Source organism: Gorilla gorilla, chromosome 8, assembly GCF_029281585.2.
Source record: "Gorilla gorilla gorilla isolate KB3781 chromosome 8, NHGRI_mGorGor1-v2.1_pri, whole genome shotgun sequence".
Classification (NCBI taxonomy): domain Eukaryota; kingdom Metazoa; phylum Chordata; class Mammalia; order Primates; family Hominidae; genus Gorilla; species Gorilla gorilla.
The window spans coordinates 72604580-72626780 of NC_073232.2; the positions used below are offsets into that span (position 1 = coordinate 72604580).

The 22201-nt window shown below is 44.5% G+C and overlaps 1 protein-coding gene across 2 annotated transcripts in view; it reads right to left on the reverse strand.

Moving 5' to 3' along the window:
* Window positions 1-17874: 17874 nt before the first annotated feature.
* BMS1 (BMS1 ribosome biogenesis factor) overlaps window positions 17875-22201 on the reverse strand; it is a 48886-nt gene continuing 44559 nt past the window's right edge. For both annotated transcript variants that reach the window (XM_031015383.3, XM_031015384.3), the window contains 2 exons: window positions 18854-19015; window positions 17875-18410 (listed from right to left, as the gene is read on the reverse strand). In XM_031015383.3, the coding sequence (XP_030871243.3) occupies window positions 18180-18410; window positions 18854-19015 (393 nt within the window). In that variant the 3' untranslated portion in view covers window positions 17875-18179. The remainder of the gene's footprint in view (window positions 18411-18853; window positions 19016-22201) is intronic.

Here is a 22201-nt window from a genome sequence, read left to right on the forward strand (position 1 = left end):
AAACAATGAGCATTAAAAAAATTCATATGTTTTTAGGAATTCATTTTTAGTTTCAAAAAAATTAAGGGAATTTCAGTTTTGGGGAAAATGGAGTAAGCATGTTTTACTGTGTCCCTCCCACTAAATCAGAGAGAATACATAAAGAAGCTATTTGAAGAGTTTTAAAACCAAATAACCCCAGGAGAATTGGGAAAAACAAAACAAAACAAAACACCATAATTCAAAGTAACACTGATCTGGCATTGAGTTTTACCATTTCCCTTCTTTGGTGTCTCTTAGTCTGTCTTCAAGGAGGCCTGAACTTGGAAGTGGACTTGGGTGCAAACAGGGAGGGCTCAGGAGAAGCCTTCCTGATCTGGCTGAGGAGCAGGAAACAGTCTCCTAACATGCAGAGAGAGTGCAAGAAACTCTTTTCTCTTTACTCCATTTTCTTATGCCCCAGTCCCCTGCAGCCCACTGGCACCTCACTTCCTGATAACTAGAGAGATGGTCTAAGCAGGTGGGTGCACTCCATTGCTTTTTTACTCTTTCTGTCCTTTTATTGCTTGATGCTGGATGTGGGCATGGTCATGACAAGCAAGGTGCAGAGTGAAATAAATAATACCCTTGCTCAGCTGGAGCGCTGAAAAGGAGAGCTCCTAGGAGCTGGAAAGTACCAGGGAAATCATAGCATGTGAGGAGTTCAGGACGGTGACTTCAAAAAGTTGTTTATGAGCTTCTGGCTCATCTCTGTGATAGTTAATTTTTTCCTTTTAGTTTTAGTTGACATGTAATAATTGTATATGTTTATGGGATACAGAGTGATATTTCCATATGAGTATACAATGTGTAAATGATCAAATGAGGATAATTAACATATCCATCACCTCAGACATTTTCATTTGTTTTGTGAACATTCAAAATCCTCTCTCCTAGCTTTTTGAAAATATGCAATAAATTATTGTTAACCACATTCACCCTACAGTGTTGCTGAACAGAACTCATTCCTCCTATCTAACTGTAATTTGGTATGGTACCCAGCCTCCCCCAGCCTTCTCTCCTCTCTACCCTTTCTAGCCTCTAATACCCACAATTCTACTCTCTACTTTCATGAGTTCAAAATTTTTCTAGCTCCCACATATGAATGAGAACATCTTTCTGTGTCTGACTTATTTTGCTTAACATAAGGTCCTCCAGGCTCATCCACATTGCCTAAATGACAGCATGTCATTTTTATGGTTAAATAATATTCCATTGTGTATATTTTATATATATATATATACACACACACACACACACACACACACTTTCTTTATTCATTCATTTGTTATAGACATTTAGGTTAATTCCACAATAGCTGTGATTGTTAATTTTATGTGTCATCTTGACTGGGCTACAGGGTGCCCAGACATTTGGCTAAACATTTTCTGGGTTTGTCTGTGGGGTGTTTCTCTTTGAGATGAGTATTTGGATTGGTGAACTGAGTAAAATAGATTGTCCTGTCCAATGTGGGCAGGATAATTCAACCAATTGAAGACCTGAATACAAGAAAAAGCCTGAGCAAGAGGGGACTCCTCTTGTCTGACTGCTTGAGAGGGGACATTGGTCTTTTCCTGTCTTTGGACTTGAACTGAAACATAGGCTATTCTTGGATCTTGAGCCTGCTGACTTTTGGACTGGAACTCAACCATCAGTTCTCCTGGTTCTCAAGCCTTCCAACACAGACTAGAACTACATCATTGGTTCTCCCAAGTCTCCAGGCTGCCAACTGGACTTCTCAGCCTCCATAATTGTGTGAGCCCATTATATATCATATTGGTTCTGTTTTTCTCAAAAACTCTGACTAATACAGATTTTGGTACAGATAATGGTTCTAGAGGAACAGAATTTTGAGAATGACTTTTCTGGGTTTTTTCTGGGGTTTCTGGAATTGGTTCTCTAAACAGATTTCATTTAAAGTTGTTAATAACTCTATTTCCAATAATAGAGCACTGATAGTTCATGGCATAATCTGGCAATAGAGATACACAAATATCACCATTGGAGACTCCTATCAACCACTTTATAAGAAGCTAGGATCTGGGTGACTGTGTATAGGGCATTTCAAACATTTTCAGCAAACTAATGAATACTAGATGGTTGCTTCTATTGTCACTAGACAAAGGGGAAATAAAAGAATGAGCTCAGGGATTCCAATTCCCAACTCAAGTATCACATAAATGATCTGAAAACTCCTTTGTGTGCCCTCAAGTAAACCCTTAGCCCAGGTAGCCCCTCAGCTGAGATTGCTGAAAATCAAACTCAGAATCTCATCCTGTGGCTAGCTGAATTATAATGCAAGTTGAACTATTTGGAGTTTTGATGAAGCATATTCTTCATTTGGGTGTGTTGCTCCAGGTCATGTAACAAGTGACCTGAAAGGCTGCTGGTGTTGAGAACAAGAGAAGGCCGTGCAGCAGGTCCAGGTGTCCATGCATGCTGCTCTGCCACAGGGACCATGTGACCCAGCAGATCCAATGTTGCTCGAAGCATCAGTGGCAGATAAGTTTGGAGCCTTTGGCAGGCCCCTATAGGTGAGTCGCAGCACAGGCCCTTAAGATTTTGGGGCACAGCCCTGCCATCCTCAGCAGATAACTATTTTCCTTTTGAGAAACATCTGTTCATCTGCCACTAGGCTGAACGCTTAACTGGGGATCACCAAGTTCCCATGTGACCTGAGCTGACCAGCACGAACTGAGTTTTATCTGACCCACGAAGCACGAGGTGGGCATGCATGGCAGCGCTCCATCATCAGAGGAAAGGGGTCTGTGTGTGAACAGGCCCCAGCAGGCCCTGAAGGCATAAGTCGGCTGCATAAGTGGCCCAAATGCCCATGGTCCCCACCCCTAGTACACTGCCTTCTCTCTCCCAGCCTGCACCAATGGCCTCATGGGGAGTTCTCTAGGATCAGATGACAGAGGGAGAGAAGGCTCAGGCCTTCTCTTGGCCCTTACAGATGGTTCTGTGTGATACCCAGGTACCACCTGAAAGCAGACAGCTGCAGCATGACAGCCCCCTTCTAGGACATCCCTAAAGGACAAAGGTGAAGAGTAACCCTCCCCATGGGCGGAGCTTGGGGCAGTGTACCTGACTGTGCAGTTTGCTTGGAAGGAGAAATGGCCAGATGTGAGATTATATACCAATTCATGGGCTGTGGCCAATAATTTGGCTGGCTGGTTAGGGACTTGCAGGGAACATGATAGGTAGATGTGTGACAGACAAGCCTGGGGAAGAGGTATGTGGATAGACCTCACTGAAGGGGCAGAAAATGTGATGATATGTGTGCCTGCGTGAATGCTCACTGAAGGGTGACCTCAGCAGAGCAGGACGTTAATAACAGGTAAATAAGATGACCCATTCTGTAGATGTCAGTCTCTTTCCCCAGCCACCCCTGTCATCACCCCAGGGTCTCAGAAACAAAGTGGCCATGGTGGCAGGGATGAGGTTATGCATGGGCTCAGGATTGTGGACTCACACTCACCAAGGCCGACCTCTCTACAGCCACCACTATGTCCAGTCTACCAGCAGCAGAGACCAACACTGAGTCCCCAGTATGACACCATCTCCCAGAGTGATCAGCCAGCCACTTAGTGACAGGTTGATTACCTACGACCTTTTCCACCATGGAACGGGCAGTATTTGTTGTAAGTGGAATACACACTTTGCATATGGATTTGCCCTCCCTGAGTACAGTGCTTCTGCTGAAACTACCACCTGTGGGTTTACGGAACGCCTTCTCCACTGTCATCGTATCCACACAGCATTTCTTCTGGTTAAGGAACTCACATCACAGCAAAAGAAATGCCACGATGGCCCAATGTTCATGGAATTCACTGGCCTTCCAGGCTCCCACTGTCCTGAGGCAGCTGGCTTGACAGATGGTGGAATAATGGCATTTGGAGGACTCAGTGACAGTGCAGCTCGGTGGCAGTGCCTTTCAAGGCTGGGGCAAGGCTCTCAGAAGGCTGGATATGCTCGGAATCAGTGTCCAATACATGGTGCTATTCCTCCCATAGCCAAGACTCCTAGCATAGCACTACTCGCCATCACCCCTAGTGACCCACTAGCAAAAGTTTTGCTCCTTGTCCCCACCACCTTATGCTCTGCTGGCCTAGAGGTCTTAGTTCCAGAGGGAGGAATGCTGCCCCCAAGAGACACAGGGATGATCCATTGCGCTGGAAGTTTAGGCTGCCACCTGATGGCGCTAAGCTCTTCATGCCTCTGGATCAACAGGTGAAGAAGGAGTTAACTATGCTGGTGGGGGTGGCTGGTCCAGACCACCAAGGAGAAACTGCCCTGCTGCTTCACAATGGACTGGGGAAGAGCATGTCTGGGGTATAGGAGGGCCCTCGTGGCATGCGCTGTGATTAAGATCAATGGAAAAGCACAACAGCCCAATCTAGGCAGGATTAATAATGGTCCAGAACCTTTGGGAATGAAGGTTCCCCACCAGGTTAAAAACCACAACCAGCGGAGGCTTCCTGAAGGCAAAGGGAATACAGACTGGGGAGTGGAAGAAGGTAGTTATAGGACCATGTGACCAGCTGCAGAAACCAGGATTGCAATTGTCATGAATGTTTCCTCCGTATTTGCTGAGAGAGAGAGGGAGTGTTTAAAGTTTTGGAAGAAAACATAGGAAGAAATCTTCATTACTTGAGGTTAGGGAAATTGTTCTTAGACATGATGCCAAATGCATGTAAAAGCAAAAATCCATCAATTAGACTTGATCAAAATAAAAAATATAGCTTTGCAAAAGACACTATTAAAAGACGCTGAAAAGACAGCTATAGGCTGGGAGAGAATATCTACAAACCACATATCCAACAAAGAAAGTAGTCCGACATATATAAAGAACTCTCAAAATCAACAGTTAGAAAACCATCCAAACAAAAGTGGGTAAAAGACTTGGATCCTCACTGAAGAGGACTCTGTATGTGGAAGACAGCAAGCCTATGAGAGACCATCAACACTAGTCATTAGGGAAATGCAAATCAAAACCATAGTGAGGTGCCACTGGAAAGCACTCTGACAGTTGTGTTAAACCACATGGCCCAGCAGTCCCATAACGATTTTCCCTGGAGTAAGGAAAAATTGTGTTCACGTGAAAACCTCTGCACAAATGTTTACAGCAACTCTATCCATAATCGCCTAAATCTGGACACAACCGCACGTCCTCCAATGGATGAAGAGGTAACTACCTGTGTCTCCCTGTGCAGGCAAACACCATTCTACAATTGAAAGGAACACACCACTGACACACAGAGCATTGGGGTGGATCTGAAAAACATGATGCTTAGTGAAAGCAGCCAGTTACAAAGATCCCATGCTGTGTGTCTCCATTCACGCAACCTTCCCGAGACAACAGTGTGACAGGGATGGAAGGCGCATCAGCAGTCAGCAGGGTTGGGTGGGGAGGGCTGGACTCCAGCAAGAGGGGTGCAGCTCCTTGGCATCCTGACTGTGGAACCTTGCACGTGTGAAAATTCTCAGACCTAAACACCTCTTTTAAATGGGAGCAGATGGGGAAATAAAACTATCATTTTTTGGTCATCTGTTTCATATCAGTCCCCACAGATACAATTGTGACCCTTGAACAACACAAGTCTGAACTACATGGATCCACCTACATACAGATTTTTTCTTAAAAAAATTTTTTTAAATTAAATCTTCTTAAATAGACACGGGGTTGGCCAGGCGTGATGGCTCACGCCTGTAATCCCAGCACTTTGGGAGGCCGAGATGGGCAGATCACAAGGTCAGGAGATTGAGAACATCTTGTCCAACATGGTGAAACCTAATCTCTACTAAAAATACAAAAAAAAAAAAAAAAGCTGGGCATGGTGGCACGTGCCTGTGGTCCCAGCTACTCAGAAGTCTGAGGCAGGAGAATCATTTAAACCTGGGAGGTGGAGGTTGCAGTGAGCCGAGATCATGCCACTGCACTCCAGTCTGAGCAACAAGAGCGAAACTCTGTCTCAAAAAAAAAAAAAAAAAAAGACACGGGGTCTCACTATGTTGCTCAGGCTGGTCTCGAACTCCAGGACTCAAGTAACCCTCCCAACATTGGCCTCCCAAATTGCTGGGATCACAGGCATGAACCACCACACCTGGCCCAGTTTTTTTTTCAGTAAATATATTGGAAAAATGTATTGGAAAATTTCACATCAGCCATGCCAGCAGATGTGAAACCTTGCTCTTTTGGCCAAATACCTTTTTACCTGGTCTTGGAAATGCAGCTTTTGGACAGATGTAGTAGCTCATGCTTGTAATCCCAGCACTTTGGGAGGCTGAGGCAGGAGGATCACTTGAGCCTAGGAGATGGAGGTTGCAGTAAGCATTGCAACCATTTGAAGAAACTTGCAGATGAACCTTGTAGCCTAGAAATATTGAAAAGGTTAAGAAAAAGGTGTGTCATGAATGCATAAAATACTAGCATATTTTTATCATTTACCACCATAAAACATACATAAATCGATTATAAACAGTTAAAATTTATCAAAAGTTATGCACACAAACACAGTACATGGTGCCATTCAGTCAAGAGAAATGTAAACAAATGTAAAGATGCAGTATTAAGTCATAATTGCATAAATTAATGGGAGCCCACTGTACTACTGTAGTAATTCTGTCGCCCCTCCTGCTACTATTGCAGTGAGCTCAGGTGTCGAGTGTCCACTTAAAATGCCATGTGACACTAGCCATCTCCGTGTGAGCACTTGTCTCTCCTGTAGATTGTGTATCACAGTGAAAAGTAATCTCTCGTGGTTCTCATGTATTTTTCATGTTTAGTGCAATACCATAAATCTGAAGAAGACAACGAGACGCGTACGAAGTGCCACTAGTGATTCTGAAAGTGCTGCCAAGAAGCAGAGAAAAGTCTTGACAGTACAAGAAAAAGGTGGATTGATTGATATGTACTGTAGACTGAGGTCTGCAGCTGCAGTTGCCCACCATTCCAAGATAAATTAATCCAGCGTAAGAACCATTGTAAAAAAAGAAAAGGAAATTCACAGTGTCATCACTGCAGCCATGCTAGCAGACATGAAACTTTGCTCTTTTTGCCAAATACCTTCTTGTCTAGTCTTGAAAATGTAGCTTTTGGCTGAATGTAGGGGCTCATGCCTTTAATCCCAGCACTTTGGGAGACCGAGGCAGGAGAATCACTTGAGCCCAGGAGGTGGAGGCTGAAGTAAGCCAAGATCACACAACTGCACTCCAGCCTGGAAGCGAGGCTCTGTAGGGGGAAAAAAAAAAGAAGAAGAAGAAAGAAGGAAGGAAGGACAGAGAAATAGAGAAAATGCAGCTTTTATGTGGGTGCAGGATATCTATAAGAAAAGCATATCTATAGACTCTAATATGATTCAAGAAAAACTGATGTCATTATACAACAACGTAAAACAAAGACTGGTGGAGGATGGTGACTTAAAATTATGAGATCTACAAATTTGGAGAGGCTAAAGTACAGTGGCACAATCATGACTAACTGCAGCCTCAACCTCCCGGGCTCAAGCAATCCCCCACCTCAGCCTCCCAAGTAGCTGGAACTACAGGTGTGTGCCACCATGCCTGGCTAATTTTCAAACTTGTTTTTGTAGAGACAGGGGTCCCGCTATCTTGCCCAGCTGGTCTCGAACTCTTGAGCTCAAGCAATCCTCCCACCTCGACCTTCTAAAGTGCTGAGATTACAGGCATGAGCCACTGTGCCAGGCCAAGAGCCTTATTTTCTTCCTTCCTTTTTTTCTTTCTTTCTTTCTTTCTTTCTTTCTTTCTTTCTTTCTTTCTTTCTTTCTTTCTTTCTTTCTTTCGTCTTTCTCTCTCTCTTTTTTGTTTTTTTTTTTTGTCTGACAGAGTCTAGCTCTATCATCCAGGCTGGAGTGCAGTGGTGCAATCTCAGTTCACTGCAACCTCTGCCTCGCAGGTTCAAGCAGTTCTCCTGCCTCAGCCACCCGTTTAGCTGGGAAGACAGGCACATGCCACTACACCTGGCTAATTTTTGTATTTTTTTCTAGGTAGAGATGGGGTTTCACCATGTTGGCCAGGCTGGGCTCGAACTCCTGGTCTCAAGTGATCCACCCAACTCAGCCTCCCAAAGTGCTGGGATTACAGGCATGAGCCACTGGGCCAGCCTAAAAGCCTTATTTCTTAGAAAGGTTGCAGCCTGCAGGCTGGCCGTCTTGACAGGCTGGGAAGTCTAGCCTCCAGCAAAGACCAAAAGTAGGCACTTCCAGGGACAGAAAGGTGAGACAGGAAGTTATGCTGAAAGGGTTGGCTAAATGTACATATTCAACAGGTTATAGAAGGCTCTATGAATATTCATGAAGGGGGTGAGACACACCTATTTCACACATTACAGACGTCCCATGTTCATTTCGGAGTGGAGGCAACATTTAAATGCATTAAAATTGGGCCCTAAATGTCAAAAGGTGAAGCAGAAGGTTCGAAGGCTGTCAGTGCCCAGCCTTCCTACTGGAGAAAACTGTGTCCAGATTTACAATAGGGCCAATCAAGGAAATCATGAAACACAGTGTGCCTGTGGCAAAAAAGGTGGGGAATGTAGGCTTTCAGGATATGGATCTTGGAGAAATTCAAGAGTGAATAGACATCACACCAGAGGAATTAACAGAAGACCACTTGATGGAGATGAGTGCTTTCGAATCAGATGATGAAGAAGCGGATGTAGACGCAGTACCAGAAAATAAGTTGACATTCGACAATCTGGCAGAGGGGTTCCGATTATTCAAGACTGCTTGTGACTTCTTTTACCATATGGACCTTTCTATGGTACGGGCACCAAAACTAAAGCAAATGGTGGAAGAAGGATTGGTATCATAAAGAAACATATTTAGAGAAATGAAAAAGCAAAAATGTCAGACAGAAATAACGATGACTTTCTCAGCATGTGTGCGTCTCCTGCCTTCCTTCCCATCTCCCCCACCTTTTCTGCCTCTGCCATTCCTGAGATGGCAGGACCAACCTCTTCTCTTCTTCAGCCTACTCAATGTGAAGATGATATGGATGAAAACCTTTATGATGATCCACTTCCATTTAGTGATAGTGAATATGTACATTCTCTTCCTTATGATTTTATTAGTACTTTTTCTTTTCTGTAGCTTACTTCATTGTAAGAATACAGTATACAATACAAATCACATACAAAATATGTGTTGAGTGTTTATGTTATTGGTAAGGCTTCTGGCCAACAGTAGGCTATTAACAAAAGTTGTGGTGAGTTGAAAGTTATATGTGGATTTTTTTTTTTTTTTTTTTTTTTTGAGACGGAGTCTTACTCTGTCCCTCAGGCTGGAGTGCAGTGGTGAGATCTCGGCTCACTGCAACCTCCATCTCCTGGGTACAAGCAATTCTTCTGCCTCAGCCTCCTGAGTAGCTGGGATTACAGGTGTGAACCACCACGCCTGACTAATTTTTGTATTTTTAGTAGAGACGGGGTTTCACCATGTTGATCAGGTTGGTCTCAAACTCCCGAACTCATGATCTGCCCGCCTCAGCCTCCCAAAGTGCTGGGATTACAGGCGTGAGCCACCACACCCGGCCTATATGTGGATTTTTGACTGTGTGGGAAGGTCAGCACCCCATCCCCTTCATGGGAACTGTAGTCTCATTAAATCCTCACATGCTGCAAGATTGGTTTATTATCCCCATCTTACAGATAAGAAACTTAAAACCCAAGAGATTTTGTACATTGCCCAGAGTCACATCACTGGTGAGTGGCAGAAACTGGAGCCCCCACCCAGACCATCCCTGACCTGAGCACAGTTTGCCATGTGTGCCTGCAGCAGTCAGAGACACTGGTAGATGGTGACTGCCCTCCATATTGAGGACACTTATATATCTGGCTTCTGTGAAACAGCCTTGCTTAGCTCCACCGCTCAGTTTTGGTCAAATGAACCACAGTAGGACCATGTGGACTTCCTGAGCACTGATTTGCATGTATGAGTTGGACTTGGTGATCTCTTTGAGGTATGTGGAGATACTAAGCTAGTGGAAAAAGTGCTGAACAGACTGGGACCAGTGGCTCACGCCTGTAATCCCAGCCCTTTGGGAGGCCAAGGCAGGAGGATCTCTTGAGGCCAGCGTGGGCAACATAGTGAGACCTTGTCTCTACAAAAAAAAATGAAAAATTTTTAAAATGCTGAACAAAAACCCACCTGTGTTCAATCTTGGCTCCTCCCTGGATAATGCACCCACTCCCAAGTGTAGGTGTTGGTAACTCTTGGGAGTACATCTTAAGCTCAGGTAGCACATCAACCGGAGTTCCAGACAGTTCCCCAGCTGCCGCCTCAGATGTCTCTACCTGGCTGTCCCACAGGTGCCCATCACTCCACCTGGCATCCCAGCCAGACACCTGGGGGCCCTGGGGTACTCCCCGAAAACCCCTTGTTCCTCACAACCCCCAGACCCACTGCCCCTCCAATGTTACCTCTCAGAGCTCTAGCACCCACCACTTCTCCCTCTCTGTGCCTCCTTCCCCTGAACTTCCTGCAAACTATCTCCACCCAGTAGCAAAGGGGCTTTTTGAAAAATGGAAATCTGACCATGCTGTCCCAGCTAAATGTTCTCCCAGGGCTTCCTGGTGTCTTGGGATGAAGATAGCCTGTTAAGGCGGCCTCATACCCTGCCTCTCTATTTTCCTCTCCAGCTCCTAGGACTCTCTGCTGCTGTCCTGGCTCCAGCTACGCTGGCTTGCAGGCGTCATGCTGCCCTGTGTCACAGGCCTTTCCACATAACATTCCTGTGCTTGACACACTCTTCTGCTTCCCCAACTCCCAGCCTTTGCCAAGTAAACCAACTTCTGGTCATGGCTCAACCGTCACTTGCTTCCCTAAGGAAGCCTTCTCCAACTTCCTACACCATGTCTAGAGCTGTGCCGTCTTCTACGGGACCACTGCCACATGGGGCCATTGAGCCCTTGAAATGTGTAACTGGTGCCGAGAACTGGAAATTTTTAATTTTAATTAATTTGAATTTCAAACAAGTGACTAGGTTCAGTTACATTTGAAACAAGGGGATATACATCTATTTTTTCAACTGTGAATACTGTGAAATCTAAATATAGATTATTTCCCACAAAATTTAGATCTGAATTGAGAGGTGCTATAAGAGTACAACACACTGGGCCGGGCACGGTGGCTCATGCCTGTGGTCCCAGCACTTTGGGAGGTCGAGGTGGGCGGATCACCTGAGGTCAGGGGTTTGAGACCAGCCTGGCCAACATGACGAAACCCCGTCTCTACTAAAAATACAAAAAAATTAGCCGGGCGTGGTCGTGGGCGCCTGTAATCCCAGCTACTCCGGAGGCTGAGGCAGGAAAATTGCTTGAACCTGGGAGGCTGAGGTTTCAGTGAGCTGAGATCGTGCCATTGCACTCCAGCCCAGACAACAAGAGCGAAACTCTGTCTCAAAAAACAAAGCAAAACAAAACAAAACGCCACACCAAATTTCAAAGACTTAGCACAAAACAGGAATGTCAAGTAGTTCAATAATAATTTTTATGCTGATTCCATGTTGTGATGGTATTTTAGGTACACTGGCTTTATTTATTAATGGACAGGGTCTCGCTCTGTCGCCCAGGCTGGAGACCTACTGAACTCAGGTCATCCTCCTGCCTCAGCCTTCCGAGTTGCTGGGACCACAGGTGCGCGCCACCACTCTCGGCTTTTCTTTTTTTTTTTTTTTTTTTTTTTTTTTTGTAGAGATAGGGTCTTGTCATGTTGCCCAGGGTGCTCTGGAACTCCTGGGCTCAATCGGATCTTCCTGCCTCGGCCTCCCAAGTAGCTGGGATTACAGGTGTGAGCCACTGTGCCCAGCCAGTATACTGGCTTTAAATGATAAAAATGTTCTGAACATTCACCTTCCGGTGTTGGCGCGCGGGGCGTGGCGCGGAGTGACCAGCCCTGCCCGGGCTCCTTTCAGCAGCAGGTGAAGTAGCTGCAGTGCGTTCTTTAACTTTCCCAGAACGACCGACAGTTAGTAAAGCGCGCGATCTCGTGCATGCCCCGGCCCGCCCAGCAGCCGGGGTGCAGGGCCACGTCCAGCCCGGGACCCTGCAGGGGCTTCGCTCAGGGGTCCCACCTCCTGTGCGTCCCCGGGCGCGGCGCGACAGTCCCGGGTCCTGCACGCCGTGGGGAGCCGCGCTGGGGGCGCCTCGGAAGGACGCGGTTCTCCAGCCCTTTAGGTGCCTAAACAGGACCGAGGCTGAGTTTCTTCGCGTGGGTGGAAACTGAAGCTGGGTCGGGGACTGGGCGCGGGCCATGGGTGCGGTTCCAGCGGCGGGCGCGGGTCCCGGGGAGGTGGGGGGGGGCCTCAGGAACAGCAGGGGGTAGAGGGCGCTGCTCTGGGAGAGCGGATCCCGGGGGCCCTCACAGCACTAGGTGATGGAGGTGTGCAGCAGCGCCACGAAGCGTTCCACAGGGCACACATGCAGCAAAACAGCACACTGAGCAGTAGAGATATGCAAGTTTGTCAATTACACCTTCATAAAGCTGGGGGAAACAGAAGAAAAGGAACCATAACAACAAAAAATAAAGCCGAGAAACATTTAAGAGACTTATTAGTTTGTTTTAAAATAACAGAAGCAAGCCCATTACATGGTAACATAAGTCGCATATTTTCGTGAGAAATGTTTTCCAAAGCAAAAAAAAAAAAAAAAAAAAAATTGTGGGAAAGTGGCGGTGCTTCAGTTGTGTGAGCTGTCACGTCCTAACACAGCCGCATCCTCAGCCCGCTGCCCCCCCGCAAGACGCTCCCACTTCCAGTGAAAAGAGGTCAATAACGTCTCCTTATTGTCATGAAACATTCTTGACTCGACCTCACCCAGCCGCCGACAGGGTCGTGAAAATCCCAGGGGTCCCTGGACAGCACAATTGAGTGCCACTGGTTTATTGGAGAAAAGTGTGGAGGAGTACTGGGGAGTTCGGAGAGGGTCCAGGGAAGGCCGCACCGACCAGTGGTCTCAGGGCCAGCGTCAGAAGGAGCAGCGAGGAGGTGGAGGCCGGGAGGGGGCGGAGGAGCTGCCGCATTCCAGGCAGAGGGAACTGCATGTGTTGAGGACCCCAGGCAAGTGCACCGAGGAATGAAAGGCCACTGTGGCCAGAGCTGGAGGCAGCAGAAGAGAGGCCCTAGAGGAGGGCAGGGGCCAGAGCAGCAGCGAGGACAAGGGCTGCGGCCTAGAAGCAAAGGGAAGCCATGGAAGGAGCCTCAGAAAGTGACATCAAATTTGCATGTTTAAAAGCCACCCTCAAGAAGTGCCGTCAATCATTAGAGACAGGTATCAGCCAAATAATCGCATAAATACTTTTAAAAAACTAAACAATAATTTGGTTATTTCTTGGCTATGACACTAAAAGCACAGGCAACAAAAGAAAAAATAAATTGGACTTCAAAATTAAAAAAACTTTGCCCATCAAAGGACACTATCAGAGTGAAAAGACACCCCAAAGAATGAGAGAAAATATTTGTGAATGGTTTATCTGATAAGGGTTTAATATCCAGAATATAAAAAGAACTCCTACAATTCAACAACAACAAAAAATCTGATTCAAAGGACTTGAATAGACATTTCTCCAAAGAAGGTCTATAGATGGCCAATAAGCACACAGAAAGATGCTCAACATCACTAGTCATTCCCAACATACAGATCACAACGAGATGCAACTTCACACTAGGATGCCTGTTTTTTAAGAAACCAATCAACCAACCAACAAAAAAACAGAATAATGAGGGTGGTCTAGGCTGTGGAGAAATTGAAACCCTTGTACATATTGCTAGAAGGAATGTAAGGAATCCACAGCAGCTGTGGATACAGTGTGGCAGTTCCTCACACAATTAAACACAGAATGACATTTGACCCAGCAATTCCACTTTTACACACAGAACTGAAAGCAGAGACTCACACAGATATTTACACACCAATGTTCAAGCAACATTATTCCCAACAGCCCACACATCCATCAGCAGATGAATGGATAAGCAACGTGTGGCAAAGACATTCACTGGGAATATTATTCAGCCTTAAAAGGGAAGGAAATTCTGACACATGCTGCAACTGGACACACCTTGAAGACAGTATGCTAAGTGAAATAAACAAGACACAAAAAGACAAATATTGTATGATTCCATTTGCAAAAGTATCTAGAGCAGTCATTCAGAGACAGAAAACAAAATGGTGGTTGCAGGGGCTGGGGGAAGGAGGGAATGAGGAGATGTAGTTTAATGGGTACAAAGTTTCAGTTTGGGATGATGGAAAGGCTCTGAAGATGGCTGCAACAGCACTGTGAAGGTAATTAATGCCACTGACTCATACAATTAAAAATTGATACAATAAGTTTTATTATGCATATTTTATCACAAAACAAAAATTGGAAAAAACCAAAACACACAAAAAAACAAGTCCACCCCTCCCCTCAAAAAAATTAACAGGACAGGCCACCCGGTCTAAATGTATGACACATCCTTCTCTCTCTACATGCCAGTTGGCAACCTTATTTTAGAATGTCCAAACTTTGCTTAAGAAAAGACTTAAAAGATTCCTCCAAATACCCATCCAACCAAAGTTTATCTGATTTTCGATAAGGTACCATCCCCAAATATGAAATGCTAAGTCTCATAATAAAACACCTTTGGCATTTAAATGTCCAACATCTCAACCTTTTGTCTTGTTAAAGGATTATAAAAATGTACAATACTTTAAAACCATGAAATAAACTAGGTAAAACTAAGGAGACACAAGTAAAATACAATGTCCTTGCTGAAGACTCTGAATAATGGCTTTAAGAAATACCTGAGTCTGGCAAAATACTAGATACTAGAAGTCGGTACCAAGGGCAATTAAATCGATGCTCTTTTCCCGTCAGCGGGGTAAGCTCTGGAGCCTCCAGAGAGCTGAATCAGACCCGGTGGCTTTCCTCTTTGCTCAAACATTTATTTCTGAAATGGCGGGCATGTCACCAAATGATAATACTTAAAGCAAGTTCACAAGTTTTGTTAAAAAAAGAAAACAATCTAGTACATCCACAAATAGGAAACCAAACACACCTGAACACATCTATGATTAAATAAGAACATTTAATGGCATGGAATGATATGTACACTGTAGGTTCAATATGTTTTCAAAACATACCCAGCACCTATGGCTGCCTGTGCCTAGTAAATAGAAAGGTATAACAGAATAATTTTTACAATTTACAAAGTTTAATACAATTGAGAAAGGTTTCTATAAACATTGTTAAAATATTTCAGAGGGCAAATGCTTACTTTGCATAGCAATGCTTCAGTTACCTGGAATGCCCTCCCTTCTTTCTTCCAATTTTATGCAGCACGAAGCTCAGTGGCTCTACTCCAAGTGCCTACAAGGTGAACAACCCAGTTCCTGCTCTCATGGAACTCACATTCTGGTGGAATTTATTTTTGCAACATACTTGCTGACAATATCAAATTAATAAGCCATTAGTATTGAAAAGTAATTTACACACTCTCCAGTCTGGTCCTTATTTTGATATATGTCTTCCTATGAGATGGATGCAAACTCACAGCAAAAACTATGTGTATACATACAGCCACATGCCGCATGACGTTCAGTCAAGGACGGACCACGTGTATGGCAGTGGTTCCACAATACTGTATTTTTGCTATGCCTTTTCTATGTTTCGATGCACAAATGTTTACCACTGTGTTACAACTGCCTACAGTAGTCAGTACAGTCACATGCTGCCCAGGTTTGTAGCCTAGGAGCAACAGGCCATACCATAGAGCCCAGGTGCACAGTAGGCTGTACCATCTAGGTTTGTGTGTCACTCTATGATGTTTACACAATGACAAAATTGCCTAATGACACATTTCTCAGAATATATCCCCATCCTTAACTGATGCGTGACTGTATTTTACTAACCTGGCCAGGTGGAACCTTCACCAATAAAAATTCTACATGGAAAATGCTATTTATTGTTTCTTTCAGACATTAGAGATTCCTTAACTTTAGTTTTAAATAATCTTAATATGCAAACTTTTTATTTACCTTGTTCTCCAAATATGATAAACCAAGATTTTTAATATTAACAGGTATGAGTTCTGCCTACATACATTGTCTTTGGAAAAGGCAATTATCTGCAACTGTAATTAAACATTCTTTTATTTCCCCCATTGCTAAAGGATTTCACTCTTCTGGCTAAAATATAAAACTATACAATTATAAATACTTATTTGCAATGCTTCTCTTTGAACAAATTTGCTTGTTGTATAAGACACTTGCTGATCACCTTGTAAGCTACTTAAAACATGGTATGACTTAGAGTGCCTTGTATATTTTAGTTGAATTATAGTTTTGCATTTTAAAATATATCAATTATGCTATATAACAAATTAGTTTTAAATTATAATTGTTATGGGCTTACTATGTGTCAGTCCCCAGGCCTATCAGCATACTGGATGATGAAATTCATAATAGCTCTTGAGGAACAGAGGAAAATGTACACCCAGAGTTGCCCAGAGAGGTCTGGGAGTGTTCCAATTGTCACTTCCCAGGTGGACCTAGCCCTGACAGGATCCTCACATCCTCTTCCCTTCTTATGGAGACACAAAGCTGAGCACCTGCCTACGGACAACTTTAGGCTTTTAGAGAGCCTCTCAGACTAGACCAACTGCTCATAATCCTGCCGACCCTCTTTGGCCCCTATGATGTTGTAAAGGCAATGTGGCACTCATATCAGCAGCACACATACTATAACTGGCACAACACTGAGGTCAGCATGGGCCCCATGCACAGATGACACACAAATTCATGAAGTGTTCTACATACATATATATATAATTTTTTTTTTTTGAAACAGGGTCTTGCCCTGTCGCCCAGGCTGGAGTGCAGTGGTGCTATCATGGCTCACTGCAGCCTCAACCTCCCGAGCTCAAGTGATCCTCCTACCTCAGCCTCCCAAGCAGCTGGAACTACAGGTGTGCACCCACCACACCTGGCCAATTTTTTATTTTTTGTAGAGATGAGGTTTTGCCATGTTGCCCAAGTTGGTCTCAAATTCCTGGGCTCAAGTGATCCTCCTGCCTTAGCATCCCAAAGTGCTGGGATCACAGGCGTGAGTCACTGTGCCCAGCTGCGTTCCATATTTCTACACACCCATGCATACATGGAGGAGTATACGTTGGGGAAAGTAAAGCTGGGGAAATGTGAATAAAATCAGTGGGCTGTATTGATGTCAACATCCTGATTGTTATATGTGTGAAACATTACCACTGAGAGAAATTGGGCAAAATATACAACTATATGTGAATCTATGATTACATCGTATAGGATTAGATTCCCCATAACTATATCAACACACAATCATAAAATACATACATCGCCTATGTAATAGTATGATTACTTCAATATAATGTTTAATTTAAAAAAAGGCAATGTAGCTAGGCAGGTATAACACATGAGCATAATACGGGAAGCCTATCTCACTGATACATACGATTTCCTTGGTCTCTGCACCTGAGACAATAATCTCCTAAGTCTAAAGCTTTAAAAAAGTACTTACTGTTACCTTGTCACTATACTAATGTGCAGAACATATGAAATAAGATAGAAAATGTCCACAAGGGCCAGTGATCAAAGGAGCCCATAGATCCCGAGTGCACAGTAGGCTGTACCATCTAGGTTTGTGTGTCACTCAAACAAAAAACACAACAAAAACACTACACACTATTCTCTAAAATCCTCCATGGGAGCTCAGGGTTCAAGTGAATATTTCTTTCTCTTCTGGAAGACTCCTCATGAAGGTGGTAGCATAAATAATTATCCACAAAGAATTGTCAGGCATTCATCCCTAATGAAAACTACTAAGCCAAAAGTAACAAAAAAAATTTTAATGATATTTCTGTAGGACAAAATAATTAAACTGAGGCAGGCAGAGGAAAGTAAGAGAATCCACATAACCACAGCTTACATCACTTTAAATCTCGACAGCCCCAAGTGATGAGAATGAACCCAGTCCCAGCAGCCCAGGCTTCTCTGTTCCTCCTCTTGCAGGCACAGTTTGGGTAGAGACATCTCTTGAGCTCTTTCCCACTGACTTGTCATTCACAGGCATTCAAACTCTGATGTTTGAAACTGTCCACCTCCGCAGATCCAGGGACAGTCCCTCCAGTCCAAAGGCTCACTGCAATTGGCCCTCAGCCCCCTTCAAACTGGACTTCTGGTTTCTTCTTTCCTTCTGCCCCTGAATTCGGAAGAGCTTCTTCCTGAGGTCCTTCTGCCGCTTCAGCTTCTCCTCCTCCTCCTTCTGCTTGGCTCTGAAGTGCTCTTTATTGTGCAGGTGTCGCTGCTCCTTGGCCTTCTTCATCTTCTGACTATGCACCGTACTCAGAGCATCCAGCAGTGCAAGGATCTGACAAGGACAAAAGCCGGTGAGTATCAGAATGCTCTCAGCCACCACACACTCGCATCCTAAGCACTAAGACTAGAGGCAACCCACGATCCAAATGAATATTAACTGCATGAAAATGCATCCTGTGCTAGGAAGTCATTGTTGGCATGGAGACACAGGTGTGATCGCATTTTACCTTTACCACCTCTGTTCATCATTCTGTGGACACTGTGTGCAGCTAACCAAGACAGAAGGGTTCCCCAGCCATGTACCTGTTATCCCCCATGAAAAGCACAGGGCAGAGCAGGACCAGGCAAAGAAAGGGAAATGGACTCTGGCTCTTCCTCTGACTTTAGTTCCAGTGCCCTGAATAACTGAGACTACAGTAGAAACAGGAAGTGTGCTACTGAGAGTGTTCTTTTCCTATCTAAATGCAGCGTGCAGTACAGCATGGGCGACAGTACCTTTCTTTCATGAGGCTCGCGTATGACGGCCGGTCTCCGCCTGTCCTTTGGCACCTTGCCTGCCTTTGCTTGGGTCTTGGGCTTGTTCTTAAATGGCAGGGCCTTCTGCAAGGCTTTTGGAATGTGCAGTGAATTAAAATGTTTCTTTTGCCTCAGGATTGGCTGAAAAGAAAAATAAAGACTGTGACATATTCAAATTATGATCAATGTGCATTTAAAACTTCTGCATAAAATCTTCTCATTGGGTTGACTTTTCCACAACATCAGTAACACCAGAGTCTGCCGGCCCTGAGAAATCAGGACTCAATCATCTGCCAAATATGAACTGCCTCAGTGGACACCCACAATTCTCAGTAAACAGAGGAACAGACAGCTTACACTTACAACTCTCCCCCCAAAACCCACTGTGCCCATTTCTATGGTATGGAACTATGGGGTCTCAACAGAACAGATGAATAGATCCCAGTTTCTTTTCATGGAAATTTCAGGCCTTGTCTTTGGGCCACTGAGGTGCTTATTTCCCAGACTAACAAAAATAATCTAGCTTTTTGTCTTGACTATCAACCACTCTGGATGTTTTTTGTTGTTGTTGTTGTTGTTTTTTTGAGATGGAGTCTTGCCTTGACGCCCAGGCTAGAGAGCAGTGCCGTGATCTCGGCTCATGCAACCTCCACCTCCTGGGTTCAAGCAATTCTCCTGTCTCAGCCTCCCAAGTATCTGGGACTACAGGCACACACCACCACGCCCGGCTAATTTTTGTATTTTCAGTAGAGATGGGGTTTCACCATGTTGGTCATGCTGGTCTTGAACTCTTGAACTCCTGACCTCAGGTGATCCACCTGCCTCGGCCTCCCAAAGTGCTAGGATTACAGGCATGAGCCACCACAACTGGCCCACTCTGGATTTAAGGACAGTTCTTCCTTCAATCAGCAGCCAGAGTCCTGATTCCTGATTCTAATTAAGAAGTTTAACTTGGTATTCTATTTCTGATGGAAGGATGGCTAAAAGAAGGGAGACTCAAACAACAGATGAAGGCAAAAGACTCTGCACTGAATTTTCAAGGTAATCTTAAATTCTATATTTAATTGAGATGACCCAAATTCTTTTTTTTTTTTTTTTTTTTGAGATGGAGTCTCGCTCTGTCACCCAGGCTAGAGTGCAGTGGCACGATCTCGGCTCACTGCAACCTCTGCCCCTGGGTTCACGCCATTCTTTTGCCTCAGCCTCGGGAGTAGCTGGGACTACAGGCGCCCGCCACCATGCCTGGCTAATTTTTTGTATTTTTAGTGGAGACGGAGATGACCCAAATTCTTAACTGCCTCATAAATACTGTTAATAAATTGAAAGTTTTGCCCTAGGCTTTTGTTAAAGTCAACTATATAGAACAAGTTTCTCCTATCTTGAAATGTATTATTAAAGACATCATCCCCAATAATATTCCATATTCTTTGTTTAGGAACCCCGATTGTTTTTGAATTCAAGAATTCAGAGAAATCTACTTGTTACAAAAGAGTAGAATGGATAATGGACACCACATCCTGAAGTGTATTTTAATAAAAATTCATGTAAGACGGTTCAAAATTTCATTAACTACTTTATATAAAAAGAAATGCCTGGGAGACTTCTGTTTCTAGCAGAGTGGCAGACTGATGCCTTGAACAACTCTCTTATTACAAAACTGAACACTCCACATGAAAACAAATCTTTTCAAATGCATTGTTAAGCTGTGAAGAGAATAACAACAGTTCTAAGAAACCAAAATCTAAATGAAAACACAAGTCCAGGCAGGCATTGAAAACCTAAAAAAAAAAAAAAACAAAAAAAAAACTGAAGAGGTCAATTGTCAGTAAGCACGTGGAACAGCAGGAACTCTTTAAGCTGCTGCTGGTGGTGAAGGCCAAGCCGCTGTGCTCCCAGAACACGACACAGAAGCCTCCACACTGAAGCAGAGCACAGGTGCCCTGGAGTCTCCACCCTACCCAGGGATCCTCCAGCAGAAGTGTGTGTGCCCCTGCATACCTGCAAGTCCCATATCCAGACCTTAGTGTTAAGGGCCATGGGATAACAGCCAAAAATAGGAAATCATTTTACCCATCAATGGATAAATGGTGACACAGTCATATACTGGAACTCAACAATGACAATAAATCAATGTCTGCCATAGACAAGAACATGGATGTGTTCTGTAATACTCAACCAAAGAAGCCAGGCTAAATAGAATGTGCTGTATTTTATAAAAGTCAAAACCAGGCAGAACAAATCTACGTCAGGAACTGGCAAAGTAGCTATTTTGTGGGTTGGGGAGGCAGTGCCTGGGAGAGGCCACAGGGCGAGGCTACTGCTTGGTCCAGGGCGTGGCAGCTGGTGTGCTACAGTTCATCTAGCTGCACACTTATGATTTGGGCACTCTTCTGTATGTACATTGACATTTCAATAAAAAGCTTATTAAAACATTAAAACTTTCAGAAAAATCCACATTGCTTTAATAGAAATTAGCACATTAATGTTTTAAAAATACATGTATATGGTGGGGAAAAAAATAGTTCAAAAGAGTACCTAGTGAAAAGTTTAAGAGGGAGTGATGCCAGCAAGGGGCCGATCAATAGCCCCTTGCACTCATCTCCTGACAAAGACAGCCAAAGCAGCAAACAACTATATTTTGATGAAAGTCACTAAAGGAGAGCCCCAGAGTGCACCAAGGAGTAGCAGAAATCCAGTAGAGCACAGAAAACTAGGATGGTCACATAAAGGAGAGAAGGAAACATCTGCCCCCCACCACCCATCTCCCAGAGGGATCAGCCTGAAGCAGAGAGGATGTCTCCCTGTGGGGATAAGGAAGCAAGAGGGGCCCAGCAGCCCCCTCAGAGAAGGAACTGACGTTGTGCCCCACCCCCATGGACCAGCTGCTGCTGCAACGTGCCCTCCTGGACCTGGAACCACTTCGGGAGCATGTCCCACCCAGGGTGAGCAGCCACCACACCCTTCTTCCATCCTCAGGCTTTGTTGCTCTATATCACCCCCACCTAGTGGCCCACCACCCCTGAGCTGCTGTTACACTGTCTCAGGCCATTTAGTGTGGCTGTAACATAATACCTGAAACTCGGTAACTTATTTTATAAAAAAGGTTTATTTGGCTCACCCTGCTTGTGTCTGAAAAGTCTGAGTTCAGGCAGCACATCTGGCGAGGGTCTTGTGCTGCTTCACCTCATGGGGAAAGTGGAAGGGGAAACAGGTGTATGCAAGGGGCTCACATGGCAAGAGAGGAAACACGAGGTCTAGGAAGCTGAACTCACTCTGGTAACAATCCACTCCTGGTAACTAATCCAGTCCCATGAAAAGGCATTAATC